Here is a 15,397-nt window from a genome sequence, read left to right on the forward strand (position 1 = left end):
CACCTTCATTGAGAACAGACGTGCTGACAGCGCTACACTCAGCCCACCAAGGCACTTCATCCATGATGTCAAGAGCAGAAACATCTGTGTTTTGGCCCGGCATATGCAACGACATCACCAAGCTTAGAAACTCATGCAACCATTGCAACAGAAATGCCCCATCCCAACCCAGCGCCCCGCCAACTCCATCTGTCTACCCCTTATATCCATTTCAGTGTGTTTGTGCCGACTTTTTCCACTACAAAGGCGGCAATTACCTGGTGATTGTAGACAGATACTCAAATTGGCCAATTGTTGAAAGGGCACAAGATGGCGCATCTGGCCTTGTTGATTGCTTACGCCGCACATTCGTCACATTTGGAATACCAGATGAACTGTCTTCTGATGGCGGCCCGGAATTTACAGCTTCAACAACCAGAGATTTCCTAAAAACATGGGGTGTGCACCACAGGCTTTCTTCTGTAGCCTTTCCTCATAGCAATTGTAGAGCAGAAGTTGGCGTGAAGACTGTGAAGCGCATGATCACAAACAACACTGGTCCAAATGGTGAATTGGACACAGACTCCTTCCAGCGTGCAGTGCTGCAATACCGTAACACTCCAGACAGGGATACGAAATTATCGCCAGCAATGTGTGTTTTTGGGCGGGCCATTCGAGACTTCATCCCAATCTTACCAGGCCGCTATAAGCCACACGAGACATGGAGTGATACGCTTACCCTGAGAGAAGAGGCTTTACGTATCAGACACATGAAGACCGCCGAACGCTTAGCTGAACATACGAAGCGTCTGCTGCCACTAAAAGTTGGAGACCTCGTCAGGATTCAAAACCAAACTGGACCATATCCGAGAAAATGGGATAAAACCGGAACTGTTATAGAGGTTCACCAATATGACCAATACGTCGTACGTATCGACGGGTCGGGCAGAATCACGCTTCGCAATCGAAAGTTTCTACGCAAGTATACACCTGTGTATTCTCCCCCTGAAAAGCAATCCATAGAGCAGGACTTGAAACATTACTTCAAAAGGGACATTCCAAACTTTACACCACCGACGAGCGGAACTCCAGTGGTCCCGGCAAATCCTTTGAAGCCCAGTCTGGACATCAATCCACAAGGGATCAGTAAGCGTGCACCAGCTTCACAAGATCTGAGTAACAGTCCACCTCCTGTGCAGGATAGGACGTCTCATACAGTCCAATCTAAACCGCAAACACCCTTGGCATTGGACGGATCCCCACAAATGGTTAATTCGTCTCCCTCTCCAGCATCGCCCAGGCTACCGCCGTCACCACATCCTCCAACTACCTCACCTGCAACACCAGTCACACCCAGGAGGATCGTGACAAACAGACCAGAGCAACTATCCGTTGACCTTACCCCAAGACGTCCTAATCGACAACGACAAGAGCCAAAATGGCTTAGTGATTATGAGCATTAAATGGGGCAGAATAATCCCCGAACTGGAGGGTAGTCTGCCCAATGACAGTTCTACTTTTCTACTTTTTAATTAATGTACAAATAGTACCTTATCATTTTAATTTCATTTTCTTTGTATGTTACATTTACTGTTAATTGATACATAATTTGATCTCACAATGTAATAACAGTGTTAAGGCATATCACATTTTCAGTGACAATGAACAGTAATAGACTTATTCCATCCATATTTCCCACAAGGACAAAAACATTAAATCAGTCATTTAAAATACTTATAAATGACTCGGGGAGGGATAGAGGATTATGTATTTACTTGTTAGTCTATTACTTATGTCTTACCAACAGATAGTTGATTTTATTTACAATGTTACTTTTTGTATGTTTCAGACCTCCATCATTTTGGATAATAAAGTTATCTGAAAATAGTATCGGCCTACTTATCTAATTAACATTAGAAATAAAACATGATATTAAACATTTAATAATTAAACGTGAAAATAGGCATGAAATTATCACTTTGCAGACAAAGTTTCGGCCTGTAGTAGTAGCCGTCGCTGTTACAAACATATTAAACACCCAAGCAATGGAGACCCCCGTCTTTAATCGTCATCATCCTTAATTTAAATGCATTTTTTTCTTTTAAGCACTATGCGGCTTTATATATTAAAGAGCTTCATGCTTTCTGATTGATGTCCGTTAATGTTACTTTAGACGGTCAGAGAATTCCTGAATATGTGGCCATCGTCTGTTTTCCATTTTAGACCGTACCCTATATTCCCCTAGGATGTTGAAAAATATATCTACAAATTTTAGATAATTGTGTAAAGTACTCTTTTTTTCCATTCTTGATAAGCATTCACAATAGCTGGAGATACGTTATATATTTAAAAACAGAAGAACATTGCAGATTTTGCATTAATTTTTCTTTATGATCTAAGCGATCCCGCCACATCTGACAGTGACAAAATTCGGTGAAACCGGTAGCAGGAGGTTCACGTAAACATTATTCTTGGTATGTTCTTCCAGATATTACATTGTCCGTGCAATTGAAGTATGATTTTTAAACACATTATTGAAAGCAACAGAATCAATAATCAAAATTCTCTCACGTGATACCAGGTAGGGCCACCTACGCCAGGTCGAACTCTGCTTTGACACAAGAACCGTTGAATCAACTGAGGACCAATCTTCATGTATATGTATACGTGTGTACTGAGATAATTAACAGTATAAATCTTGATAAGGTCTATATTACGATCGATCTTCTTGGATGTTTACTGAAATATATCGGATCCTATGTTCCATTGTCCGAATTACCATTGCCTGCTAAAATTGTTCATATATCGTCTTAAAGGAAATGTTATAATTTATCAACATTCAAATATAGATTCAGACAAATATTACAAGTGCATCCAAATATTGTAATACAATGTTTCATGTCAGTTCAGGACCTTTCAGCACCTCCCGTTTAATAGATTTTGCATTTTTAATTTATATAAAGTGACTAAACTTTATGAGTTTAAAATTGAAATCAATTAAACAGGGAACCAATGTACTCTTATCTTGATTGGTTAAAATTGTGTGTGTTTTTTTCAAAGGCTTTTGGCACTATGCATTTTAACAATTGATACACATGTTAGTTAAATTTATTTGATTTAAAACTTGTATGATTTTATTTCCACATACATCAAAGGTTAAAAAGACATTTTGTCATGATTACTCAAGATAGCTTTTTATTCAGTCAAAGGGTCATAAATTATCAATCTATGCTGTTCCAGCAACCAGCTGTTCAAAACTCTTCCATATGCTATTTATTGGTTTTGTTCACTTTTTTTGTTTTGTTTTTGTTTTTAATAAGTTAGAGTTTCCACACATACAAATCATTTTCATTACATTGTAAATTTTATACACATGTATATGACATTCCAAAATTACCAAATGTATGAAAATTAGGAAATTGATTGAATTACGGAGCTAGTGCATCTCCTCATCCAGATTTTTACGTTTCTTTCAATCACTTTGGGGTTTTCCTCATTTGTCTCCTAAACGCTGGTATCTGATTTGTACAATCTTCTATTTTATAAATATCATAAATTTTTTCAGTTTCTGACCGATAGCTTACTTTTGTAGTTGTAAGCGGCATCAAATTCTGGTTATACATGTTAAAGGTCTAAGGAGGGAATAAAAAAACCTTGAACTTTGAAAGGAAATTTCACCTTAACAAAAGCTAAAAGGAACCTATAGCTATATAGGTTTGAAAATGTACGTCCTTGGAATCACTGACAAGTTCTAGAAGGAAAAAACAGCTATATGATGAATTCAAATCCTTGTTTGCCTCTACTTTATTTAATTATAAATTTGTATTGAAAAGTGCTATTACTGTAAGTTGTTTGTCTTTTGTACAATCCATAAGAATATCTTTGTTTATTAATATTTACTTCTATATAGGTAATTACAATTGTACACATGTGAGAAGAAGGATGAAGGAATGAAATGACATAGACCTAAATAGATTTTGTGGACTGGTTCATCAGGAGGGTGATTTTAAGATACACAGTAGAGATTCAGTCATTGTTGGCCCCCTCAACTGTCAAGTTTATTGCTGTACTAATTGATAAAGTGAAATAAGGGCAGTAACTCTTGCAGATCAGAATGGGAGTCAGTGGGACCAACAATTTCTTTGACTAAAGCAGAAATGTTACTTGTATGATTGTTATAATGCATTATTGATAATATCTTTTAAATTTTATCTAGTACTACTAAATGTTACATTGTTTTATTTCCTTTTTCAAGGCTGGTGAAACCATTTAAAAGATGGATTTAAGTGGGAAGTTGATAATAAAAGTGCAGTTGGGTGAGGACATACGGAGGATACCCATACACAATGAGGATATCACCTACGACGAGCTGTTACTTATGATGCAGAGAGTGTACCGGGGCAGGCTCTCCAGTACTGATGATATCACTATCAAATATAGGGATGAGGGTAAGTATTATACAGTCGCTTATGTTGAATTTTTTCAGGAGAGCCCAGAATAGCATTTCTAATTTTTTCAATGAGTTCCATTTGTAAGAGATATTTGTAGCTATATATATGTATAAAGGATTCTCAAAATATAGATAGTTCGTGGGGATCACAGTCTTTGTCAAAGTGAGAAAGATCAACTATTATAGAGCCCAGTACAAAAGTCTTACCTCCGTACATACTGTCAATCAAAGTGAGAAAGATTAACTTTTATAGAACCCTGTAGAAAAGTCTTGCATTTAAACATACTGTCTGTCAAAGTGAGAAAGATCAGCTATTATTGAGCCCAGTACAAAACTCTTACATCTAAACATACTGTCTGTCAAAGTCAGAAAGATTAGTTATTATAGAACCCAGTACAAAAGTCTTACATCTAAACATACTGTCTGTCGAATTCACTTAACATTGTGGTAGCTTTCATGTTAATTGTGTAGTGTGATGATTAAATGTATTTGTGTGATGTGTAGGTCACTATCTGTGACATTTTCTAGTGTGATGATTAAATGTGTTTGTGTGCTGTTTAGGTGAGTATCTGTGACATTGTCTAGTGTGATGATTAAATGTGTTTGTGTGATGTGTAGGTCGGTATCTGTGACATTGTCTAGTGTGACGATTAAATGTGTTTGTGTGCTGTTTAGGTCAGTATCTGTGACATTGTCTAGTGTGATGATTAAATGTGTTTGTGTGCTGATTAGGTCAGTATCTGTGACATTGTCTAGTGTGACGATTAAATGTGTTTGTGTGATGTGTAGGTCAGTATCTGTGACATTGTCTAGTGTGGCGATTAAATGTGTTTGTGTGCTGATTAGGTCAGTATCTGTGACATTGTCTAGTGTGACGATTACATGTGTTTGTGTGCTGTTTAGGTGAGTATCTGTGACATTGTCTAGTGTGACGATTAAATGTGTTTGTGTGCTGATTAGGTCAGTATCTGTGACATTGTCTAGTGTGACGATTAAATGTGTTTGTGTGATGTGTAGGTCGGTATCTGTGACATTGTTTAGTGTGATGATTATATGTGTTTGTCTGATATTTATGTCAGTATCTGTGACATTGTTTAGTGTGATGATTAAATGTGTTTGTGTGATGTGTAGGTCGGTATCTGTGACATTGTTTAGTGTGATGATTATATGTGTTTGATATTTATGTCAGTATCTGTGACATTGTTTAGTGTGATGATTATATGTGTTTGATATTTATGTCAGTATCTGTGATATTATGAAGTATGGTGATTAAATATGTAATTATATTTCTGTTTCAGATAAGGACCTTATCACGATCTTTGATGACTCTGACCTGACATTCGCTATTCAATGCAGTAGAATCTTAAAAATAACATTGTTTGGTAAGTTGATGATAATTTTATTGCTTTCCACTTCAAATTGCAGAACTTTTATAAGCTCTTAATTTTGTTCACATATGTATGATTTTGTTGTCTTCAATTGTAGTGAATGGACGACCTCGACCTTTAGAAACAGATGAAGTGAAACTAATAAAGAAGGAACTTCAGCATATTCGCGACACAGTAAACCACCTACTAGACAGACTAGAACCACAGGGGGAGATAACAAGTTCAGGCGAGGCAACAGTCAAGGGTATGTAAATTATAACCTAGAATTGTAATCACAATACTGATTTATTCAGTATTTTTAAGAAAAAGGAATATTAAAATGAGATTTCTTTAAGAGCATAATAATAGTAAGAAATTCAATCTGTGAGATGAAAAGGCAATGACGCATGTTATTTTATCTCTGTCATAAAGAGCTCAATGACACATGATATCCTGCCTCTGTGATAACGAGCTTAGTGACACATGATATCCTGCCTCAGCGATAAGGAGCTCAGCAACCCAATCCATGCTACATCTTTGATAAAGAGTTCATTGGTTGTTGTCATTGCTATTAAGACTCATTGTGAGTGTTGTCTTTGCTATTAACACTCATTGTGAGTGTTGTCATTGCTATTAACGCTCATTGTGAGTGTTGTCATTGCTATTAACACCCATTATGAGTGTTGTCATTGCTATTAACACCCATTGTGAATGTTGTCTTTGCTATTAACACCCATTGTGAGTGTTGTCTTTGCTATTAACACTCATTGTGAGTGTTGTCATTGCTATTAACACTCATTGTGAGTGTTGTCATTGCTATTAATACCCATTGTGAATGTTGTCTTTGCTATTAACACCCATTGTGAGTGTTGTCTTTGCTAATAACACCCATTGTGAGTGTTGTCATTGCTATTAACACCCATTGTAAGTGTTGTCATTGCTATTAACACCCATTGTGAGTGTTGTCATTGCTATTAACACTCATTGTGAGTGTTGTCTTTGCTATGAACACTCATTGTGAGTGTTGTCATTGTTATTAACACCCATTGTGAGTGTTGTCATTGCTATTAACACTCATTGTGAGTGTTGTCTTTGCTATTAACACCCATTGTGAGTGTTGTCATTGTTATTAACACCCATTGTGAGTGTTGTCATTGCTATTAACACTCATTGTGAGTGTTGTCTTTGCTATTAACACTCATTGTGAGTGTTGTCTTTGCTATGAACACTCATTGTGAGTGTTGTCATTGTTATTAACACCCATTGTGAGTGTTGTCATTGCTATTAACACTCATTGTGAGTGTTGTCTTTGCTATTAACACCCATTGTGAGTGTTGTCTTTGCTATTAACACCCATTGTGAGTGTTGTCATTGCTATTAACACTCATTGTGAGTGTTGTCATTGCTATTAATACCCATTGTGAATGTTGTCTTTGCTATTAACACCCATTGTGAGTGTTGTCTTTGCTAATAACACCCATTGTGAGTGTTGTCATTGCTATTAACACCCATTGTAAGTGTTGTCATTGCTATTAACACCCATTGTGAGTGTTGTCATTGCTATTAACACTCATTGTGAGTGTTGTCTTTGCTATGAACACTCATTGTGAGTGTTGTCATTGTTATTAACACCCATTGTGAGTGTTGTCATTGCTATTAACACTCATTGTGAGTGTTGTCTTTGCTATTAACACCCATTGTGAGTGTTGTCATTGTTATTAACACCCATTGTGAGTGTTGTCATTGCTATTAACACTCATTGTGAGTGTTGTCTTTGCTATTAACACTCATTGTGAGTGTTGTCTTTGCTATGAACACTCATTGTGAGTGTTGTCATTGTTATTAACACCCATTGTGAGTGTTGTCATTGCTATTAACACTCATTGTGAGTGTTGTCTTTGCTATTAACACCCATTGTGAGTGTTGTCATTGCTATTAACACTCATTGTGAGTGTTGTCTTTGCTATGAACACTCATTGTGAGTGTTGTAATTGCTATTAACACCCATTGTGAGTGTTGTCATTGCTATTAACACCCATTGTGAGTATTGTCATGGCTATTAACACCCATTGTTAGTGTTGTCTTTGCTATTAACACCCATTGTGAGTGTTGTCTTTGCTATTAACACCCATTGTGAGTGTTGTCATTGCTATTAACACTCATTGTGAGTGTTGTCATTGCTATTAATACCCATTGTGAATGTTGTCTTTGCTATTAACACCCATTGTGAGTGTTGTCATTGTTATTAACACCCATTGTGAGTGTTGTCATTGCTATTAACACTCATTGTGAGTGTTGTCATTGCTATTAATACCCATTGTGAATGTTGTCTTTGCTATTAACACCCATTGTGAGTGTTGTCATTGCTATTAACACCCATTGTAAGTGTTGTCATTGCTATTAACACCCATTGTGAGTGTTGTCATTGCTATTAACACTCATTGTGAGTGTTGTCTTTGCTATGAACACTCATTGTGAGTGTTGTCATTGTTATTAACACCCATTGTGAGTGTTGTCATTGCTATTAACACTCATTGTGAGTGTTGTCTTTGCTATTAACACCCATTGTGAGTGTTGTCATTGTTATTAACACCCATTGTGAGTGTTGTCATTGCTATTAACACTCATTGTGAGTGTTGTCTTTGCTATTAACACTCATTGTGAGTGTTGTCTTTGCTATGAACACTCATTGTGAGTGTTGTCATTGTTATTAACACCCATTGTGAGTGTTGTCATTGCTATTAACACTCATTGTGAGTGTTGTCTTTGCTATTAACACCCATTGTGAGTGTTGTCATTGCTATTAACACTCATTGTGAGTGTTGTCTTTGCTATGAACACTCATTGTGAGTGTTGTAATTGCTATTAACACCCATTGTGAGTGTTGTCATTGCTATTAACACCCATTGTGAGTATTGTCATGGCTATTAACACCCATTGTTAGTGTTGTCTTTGCTATTAACACCCATTGTGAGTGTTGTCTTTGCTATTAACACCCATTGTGAGTGTTGTCATTGCTATTAACACTCATTGTGAGTGTTGTCATTGCTATTAATACCCATTGTGAATGTTGTCTTTGCTATTAACACCCATTGTGAGTGTTGTCATTGTTATTAACACCCATTGTGAGTGTTGTCATTGCTATTAACACTCATTGTGAGTGTTGTCATTGCTATTAATACCCATTGTGAATGTTGTCTTTGCTATTAACACCCATTGTGAGTGTTGTCTTTGCTATTAACACCCATTGTGAGTGTTGTAATTGCTATTAACACCCATTGTGAGTGTTGTAATTGCTATTAACACCCATTGTGAGTGTTGTCATTGCTATTAACACCCATTGTGAGTATTGTCATGGCTATTAACACCCATTGTTAGTGTTGTCTTTGCTATTAACACCCATTGTGAGTGTTGTCTTTGCTATTAACACCCATTGTGAGTGTTGTCAATGCTATTAACACTCATTGTGAGTGTTGTCTTTGCTATTAACACTCATTGTGAGTGTTGTCATTGCTATTAATACCCATTGTGAATGTTGTCTTTGCTATTAACACCCATTGTGAGTGTTGTCTTTGCTATTAACACCCATTGTGAGTGTTGTCTTTGCTATTAACACTCATTGTAAGTGTTGTCTTTGCTATTAATACCCATTGTGAATGTTGTCTTTGCTATTAACACTCATTGTGAGTGTTGTCTTTGCTATTAAGACTTGCTGTGAGTGGTGTCTTTGCTATTAAGACTTGCTGTGAGTGTTGTCTTTGCTATTTAGACTTGCTGTGATATGGATGATGTCTTTATGTGTTGCTTTGATATGGGTTTTGCCATAATTAGTAATTTGTCTATTAATTGTGTGAAGATGAGCCAATGGTGACAGATAGCGGGAGAAATCAGGCCACAGTGACAGCTTCTGGATCAATGCCTGTTAATGCTCAGCAGGGGAAGGAATTTGACCCCCTCTCCTCGCAGCGATCAGTAGACGAATCCCAACAGAACAAAGTCATGTCTTCATTTGGTCTATCTGGTAAGTAAGTCATATTGAATGAAAAATTCAAAAGTAAATTCTATGGTCAGTGGTATATAGTTACCCTGGTGTGTCATTCAGTGGTCAGTGGTATATAGTTACCCTTGTGTGTCATTCAGTGGTCAGTGGTATATATAGTTACCCTGGTGTGTCATTCAGTGGTCAGTGGTATATATAGTTACCCTTGTGTGTCATTCAGTGGTCAGTGGTATATATAGTTACCCTGGTGTGTCATTCAGTGGTCAGTGGTATATAGTTACCCTTGTGTGTCATTCAGTGGTCAGTGGTATATAGTTACCCTTGTGTGTCATTCAGTGGTCAGTGGTATATATAGTTACCCTGGTGTGTCATTCAGTGGTCAGTGGTATATATAGTTACCCTTGTGTGTCATTCAGTGGTCAGTGGTATATATAGTTACCCTGGTGTGTCATTCAGTGGTCAGTGGTATATAGTTACCCTTGTGTGTCATTCAGTGGTCAGTGGTATATATAGTTACCCTGGTGTGTCATTCACTGGTCAGTGGTATATAGTTACCCTGGTGTGTCATTCAGTGGTCAGTGGTATATATAGTTACCCTGGTGTGTCATTCAGTGGTCAGTGGTATATATAGTTACCCTGGTGTGTCATTCAGTGGTCAGTGGTATATAGTTACCCTGGTGTGTCATTCAGTGGTCAGTGGTATATATAGTTACCCTTGTGTGTCATTCACTGGTCAGTGTTATATATAGTTACCCTGGTGTGTCATTCAGTGGTCAGTGGTATATAGTTACCCTTGTGTGTCATTCAGTGGTCAGTGGTATATAGTTACCCTTGTGTGTCATTCAGTGGTCAGTGGTATATAGTTACCCATGTCTGTCATTCAATGGTCAGTGGTATATATAGTTACCCATGTCTGTCATTCAATGGTCAGTGGTATATATAGTTACCCATGTCTGTCATTCAATGGTCAGTGGTATATATAGTTACCCATGTCTGTCATTCAATGGTCAGTGGTATATATAGTTACCCTTGTCTGTCATTCAGTGGTCAGTGGTATATAGTTACCCTTGTCTATCATTCCATTGTAATTCTGTTTCCACTCATTAACGCTTGAATATAACACAATATAGAACTACAATTTGGTATTTAGTAGTATAGATTATATACAGGTTAGGCTCTGATTTGGTTTTTATTTGTTTAAATTTTCTGGAGGCTTGTGGTCATTAAACTTTCGAATTTTTATTTAAAGACTTCGCCAAAATGGCAAATGAGTTATCAGAAAATCCTGTCTGATTTTGAGAAAAGAAAGAATTTAAATCTACATTCAAAATTTTATCTTAACATTATTTACCTTTCATGCTGCGGGTAGAAATTTAGTATTATTACACGAGACATGTGTACTTCACACATCTATTTCGCCCTGTGTGAAAATTACTGAAAAAAGTAATACTTAGTTATCAGATTTGCTTTATTGGAAAAATGTATTGAATCTTTTGGCCAGACTGCTGTTACATTCAAGTCCATCCTGGCTTGTTGTTGATTTTGTAGGTCAGGACAGATCAGGGACACCAGACAGTTTATCTAGTATTGGATCATCATCTAGTAACCAACTTAAGGCTCAGCAACAGGCCCAGCAACTTCTACAACAACAGGCACAGCAGCAGCAGCAACAACAACAGCAACAACAGCAGCAGCAGCAACAACAACAGCAACCACAAGCACCAACACCAGCCACCAGCGATGCCAACACATCTAGTTCAGCTTTTGTGGCACCCCAACCTCCCCAGGCTGCCACTCAGCCACACATGAACCCATCACCACAGCACCAGATGTACCAGGGTGGCCCCACCCCTCAACAACAACACCCTGGACAACCAAATTTCCAGAACCCACAGCCAGGTTACCCTGGAGGAGCATCCCCAAGCTCTGCCTCAAGCCAGCAGCCTGGAAACAACACATACCAACAGGCTGCTCCAGGTATATACAAACAACACATTCTTAGCTATTGGTGTGTATAAACAACACATTCTTAGCTCCTGGTACATACAAACAACACATTCTTAGCTTCTGGTGTGTATAAACAAACATGCTTAGCTCCTGGTGTGTATAAACAAACCATGTTTAGCTCCTGGTGTGTATAAACAAACCATGCTTAGCTCCTGGTGTGTATAAACAAACCATGCTTAGCTCCTGGTGTGTATAAACAAACCATGCTTAGCTCCTGGTGTGTATAAACAAACAATGCTTAGCTCCTGGTGTGTATAAACAAACCATGCTTAGCTCCTGGTGTGTATAAACAAACAATGCTTAGCTCATGGAATATATTATCAACACATAATAACATGTTATGTATTGTCAACACATGTTGTTCCAAGTATGTATTGACAACACATGTTGTTCCAAGTATGTATTGACAACACACGTTGTTCCCAGAATGTACTGACAACACGTGTTGTTCCATGTATGTATTGACAACACATGCCTTACTCTAGGTATTTACAAACAACACATACCACAAGTTGCTCCAGGTATGTGTAAACTACACGTGCAGCTGTAAGGTCATCAATAAATAAGAATGATTTTGGCATGTAAATATTACCCACACAATGAGTTAATATGTACCTACACAATGGCTTTTTGAGACAAAGTCATTTGATATAAGTACCAAAATATGAAATATTGATGAGATGAACATCTACTGCCTTGTTGTTACTGATGTGTTGTGTTGTAGGCTATGCAGCTGGGGGACCTGGACAACAGCAACGTCCACAGCAGCCTCAACAAGTACCTGCTCAAGGTATTCCTGGCCAGCCAGGCTTTTCTCAGCCATCAGGTTCCTACCCTTATCAGTATGGCAGTCAGCAACCCATGCCTCAACCGGGCGTTGCACCTGGTCAGACACAGGGTGCTCCTTGGAATCAACCTCCGGTAAGTAATAGTACAGCGAACAGAAATAAGTAAGTTATATAGAATTCTAATGTTATAAAAGGTGCTGACTAGAATATCACTATTGCCTATAAATATAACTTTTTTCTGTCCTTGATGTTTTAGCTCAAATATCTGCTCTTTCAGTTTTTGACTAGTTAGTTTGAAACTTGGTACACTTAATTATTGTGACCTGTAGTTGTTTTAAGTCATTTCAATGAATGATTTTCAAACAGTTATAGATTTTGCAACAAGAAAAAATGTTATCACCATACCTAAATCAATGATATAAGTGTGGATGTGTAATGGGAAATCAGAATACGTAGAGAGAACCCACTTTATTTGACCCGAGACCTTTATCATTTTCAGTTATCTAATTGGTCTCCAGCTTTCTGAATAAAAACGAATCATCAGCTGCTACTAGTATCGATTCCACCCTTTGACCCCTCCAGTTCACTTTCTGTAAAGGTTTTGGCATCTTTCGATTTCAGGGAGGATATCAGAGCTACACTGGTCAACCACAACCTGCTGGAGCCCCTACTAGCTCTCCATCTGGCACACCTGGATCAGCTAGTCCTTCTAACCCCTATGCTCGTGGGACAGGACAAGGATATGGGGCCGGCTACCCTAAACCAACCCAGGGCTACTCACAAGGCTACAAATGATCAACAATATAGGACACTTTGTCATGTTTCATTCCTTTCCTGTCACGAGGATGTGATGTTGGGCATACTGGGATGTCTTCTTCCCTCATCTGTTCTGTCTGTTGCTGACTTATTACTTACTTTATTCTCTACACTCACTTCTTTGTTAAACTCTACTGGTAGCCCAGTATTTGTAGGCAATGTTTAAAGTCGTCAGACTATGGTAGAATGTTTTAACAAGTTGACTTTGGTAGTCAAATATCATAATGAAAATATGACAACATCAGATAAAGACGCAACGGTCACATCTGTAATAATTCTCACACCTTCACTGCTAGCATCATTTTTTAATAAGGTGACATCTTCCTGTGAGGTGTCAGGAGAGTGTATGTAGATGTGCTAAATCTTTCAATCTTAATCAGAGGAATTGCAAATTCTGTTTGTAGAATTACAATGTAGTGTTTATTACTGAAGATCTGTGAATCATACATCATCATTACTGTAAAGCAGTGTTTTACACTAGTGTATACCACTGTTGTACAGTGTAAGTTACTGTACAGTAAGTGTATACCACTGTTGTACAGTGTAAAGTACCGTACAGTAAGTGTATACCACTGTTGTACAGTGTAAAGTACCGTACAGTAAGTGTATACCACTGTTGTACAGTGTAAAGTTCCGTACAGTAAGTGTATACCACTGTTGTACAGTGTAAAGTACCGTACAGTAAGTGTATACCACTGTTGTACAGTGTAAAGTACCGTACAGTAAGTGTATACCACTGTTGTACAGTGTAAAGTACCGTACAGTAAGTGTATACCACTGTTGTACAGTGTAAAGTACCGTACAGTAAGTGTATACCACTGTTGTACAGTGTAAAGTACCGTACAGTAAGTGTATACCACTGTTGTACAGTGTAAGTTACTGTACAGTAAGTGTATACCACTGTTGTACAGTGTAAAGTACTGTACAGTAAGTGTATACCACTGTTGTACAGTGTAAAGTACCGTACAGTAAGTGTATACCACTGTTGTACAGTGTAAAGTACCGTACAGTAAGTGTATACCACTGTTGTACAGTGTAAAGTACTGTACAGTAAGTGTATACCACTGTTGTACAGTGTAAAGTACCGTACAGTAAGTGTATACCACACTGTTGTACAGTAAGTGTATACCACTGTTGTACAGTGTAAAAGTGTACAGTAAGTGTATACCACTGTTGTACAGTGTAAAGTACCGTACAGTAAGTGTATACCACTGTTGTACAGTGTAAAGTACCGTACAGTAAGTGTATACCACTGTTGTACAGTGTAAAGTACTGTACAGTAAGTGTATACCACTGTTGTACACTGTTGTACAGTAAGTGTAGTAAGTGTATACAGTGTAAAGTGTACACTGTTGTACAGTGTAAAGTACCGTACAGTAAGTGTATACCACTGTTGTACAGTGTAAAGTACCGTACAGTAAGTGTATACCACTGTTGTACAGTGTAAAGTACCGTACAGTAAGTGTATACCACTGTTGTACAGTGTAAAGTACCGTACAGTAAGTGTATACCACTGTTGTACAGTGTAAAGTACTGTACAGTAAGTGTATACCACTGTTGTACAGTGTAAAGTTGTACAGTGTAAAGTACCGTACAGTAAGTGTATAACACTGTTGTACAGTGTAAAGTACTGTACAGTAAGTGTATACCACTGTTGTACAGTGTAAGTTACTGTACAGTAAGTGTATACCACTGTTGTACAGTGTAAAGTTCCGTACAGTAAGTGTATACCACTGTTGTACAGTGTACATCATTATAATCGGACTATTTCGGTAGTGTATTAGTAGTGTATAGTACTTTTCAGCAGCAGCAGCAGTTTTCTATTAACTTGAAATATTAGTGCAATCATACTTTTAGCTTCTTCTCTTGTGAACTTGTTATTTCTTCATTTAACTGTCGGACCCATTCCCTTCAAGATTCAAATCAACCATCTTTAATCGCTAGTAAAAATTTTGATGTTTAAGTGCAATAAACTTTCTACTGGTACAGA

General features: G+C 37.7%; 2 protein-coding genes across 2 annotated transcripts; both read left to right on the top strand.

Moving 5' to 3' along the window:
- The first annotated feature begins 65 nt into the window (after positions 1–65).
- LOC132545494 (uncharacterized) lies at positions 66–1,442 on the top strand. Its single transcript, XM_060209179.1, has one exon. The coding sequence runs from the start codon at positions 66–68 to the stop codon at positions 1,440–1,442; it is 1,377 nt and encodes a 458-aa protein (XP_060065162.1).
- Positions 1,443–2,384: 942 nt separating this feature from the next.
- LOC132545420 (protein TFG-like) lies at positions 2,385–14,500 on the top strand. The gene is made up of 8 exons (XM_060209113.1): positions 2,385–2,453; positions 4,235–4,427; positions 5,728–5,811; positions 5,915–6,061; positions 9,653–9,817; positions 11,345–11,773; positions 12,528–12,724; positions 13,213–14,500. The coding sequence occupies exons 2-8, from the start codon at positions 4,256–4,258 to the stop codon at positions 13,384–13,386; spliced, it is 1,368 nt and encodes a 455-aa protein (XP_060065096.1). The 5' UTR covers positions 2,385–2,453; positions 4,235–4,255; the 3' UTR covers positions 13,387–14,500.
- Positions 14,501–15,397: the final 897 nt, after the last annotated feature.

This window comes from Ylistrum balloti, unplaced genomic scaffold (assembly GCF_031769215.1).
Source record: "Ylistrum balloti isolate Yb309-2 unplaced genomic scaffold, AGI_CSIRO_Ybal_v1 Utg369596, whole genome shotgun sequence".
NCBI lineage: Eukaryota > Metazoa > Mollusca > Bivalvia > Pectinida > Pectinidae > Ylistrum > Ylistrum balloti.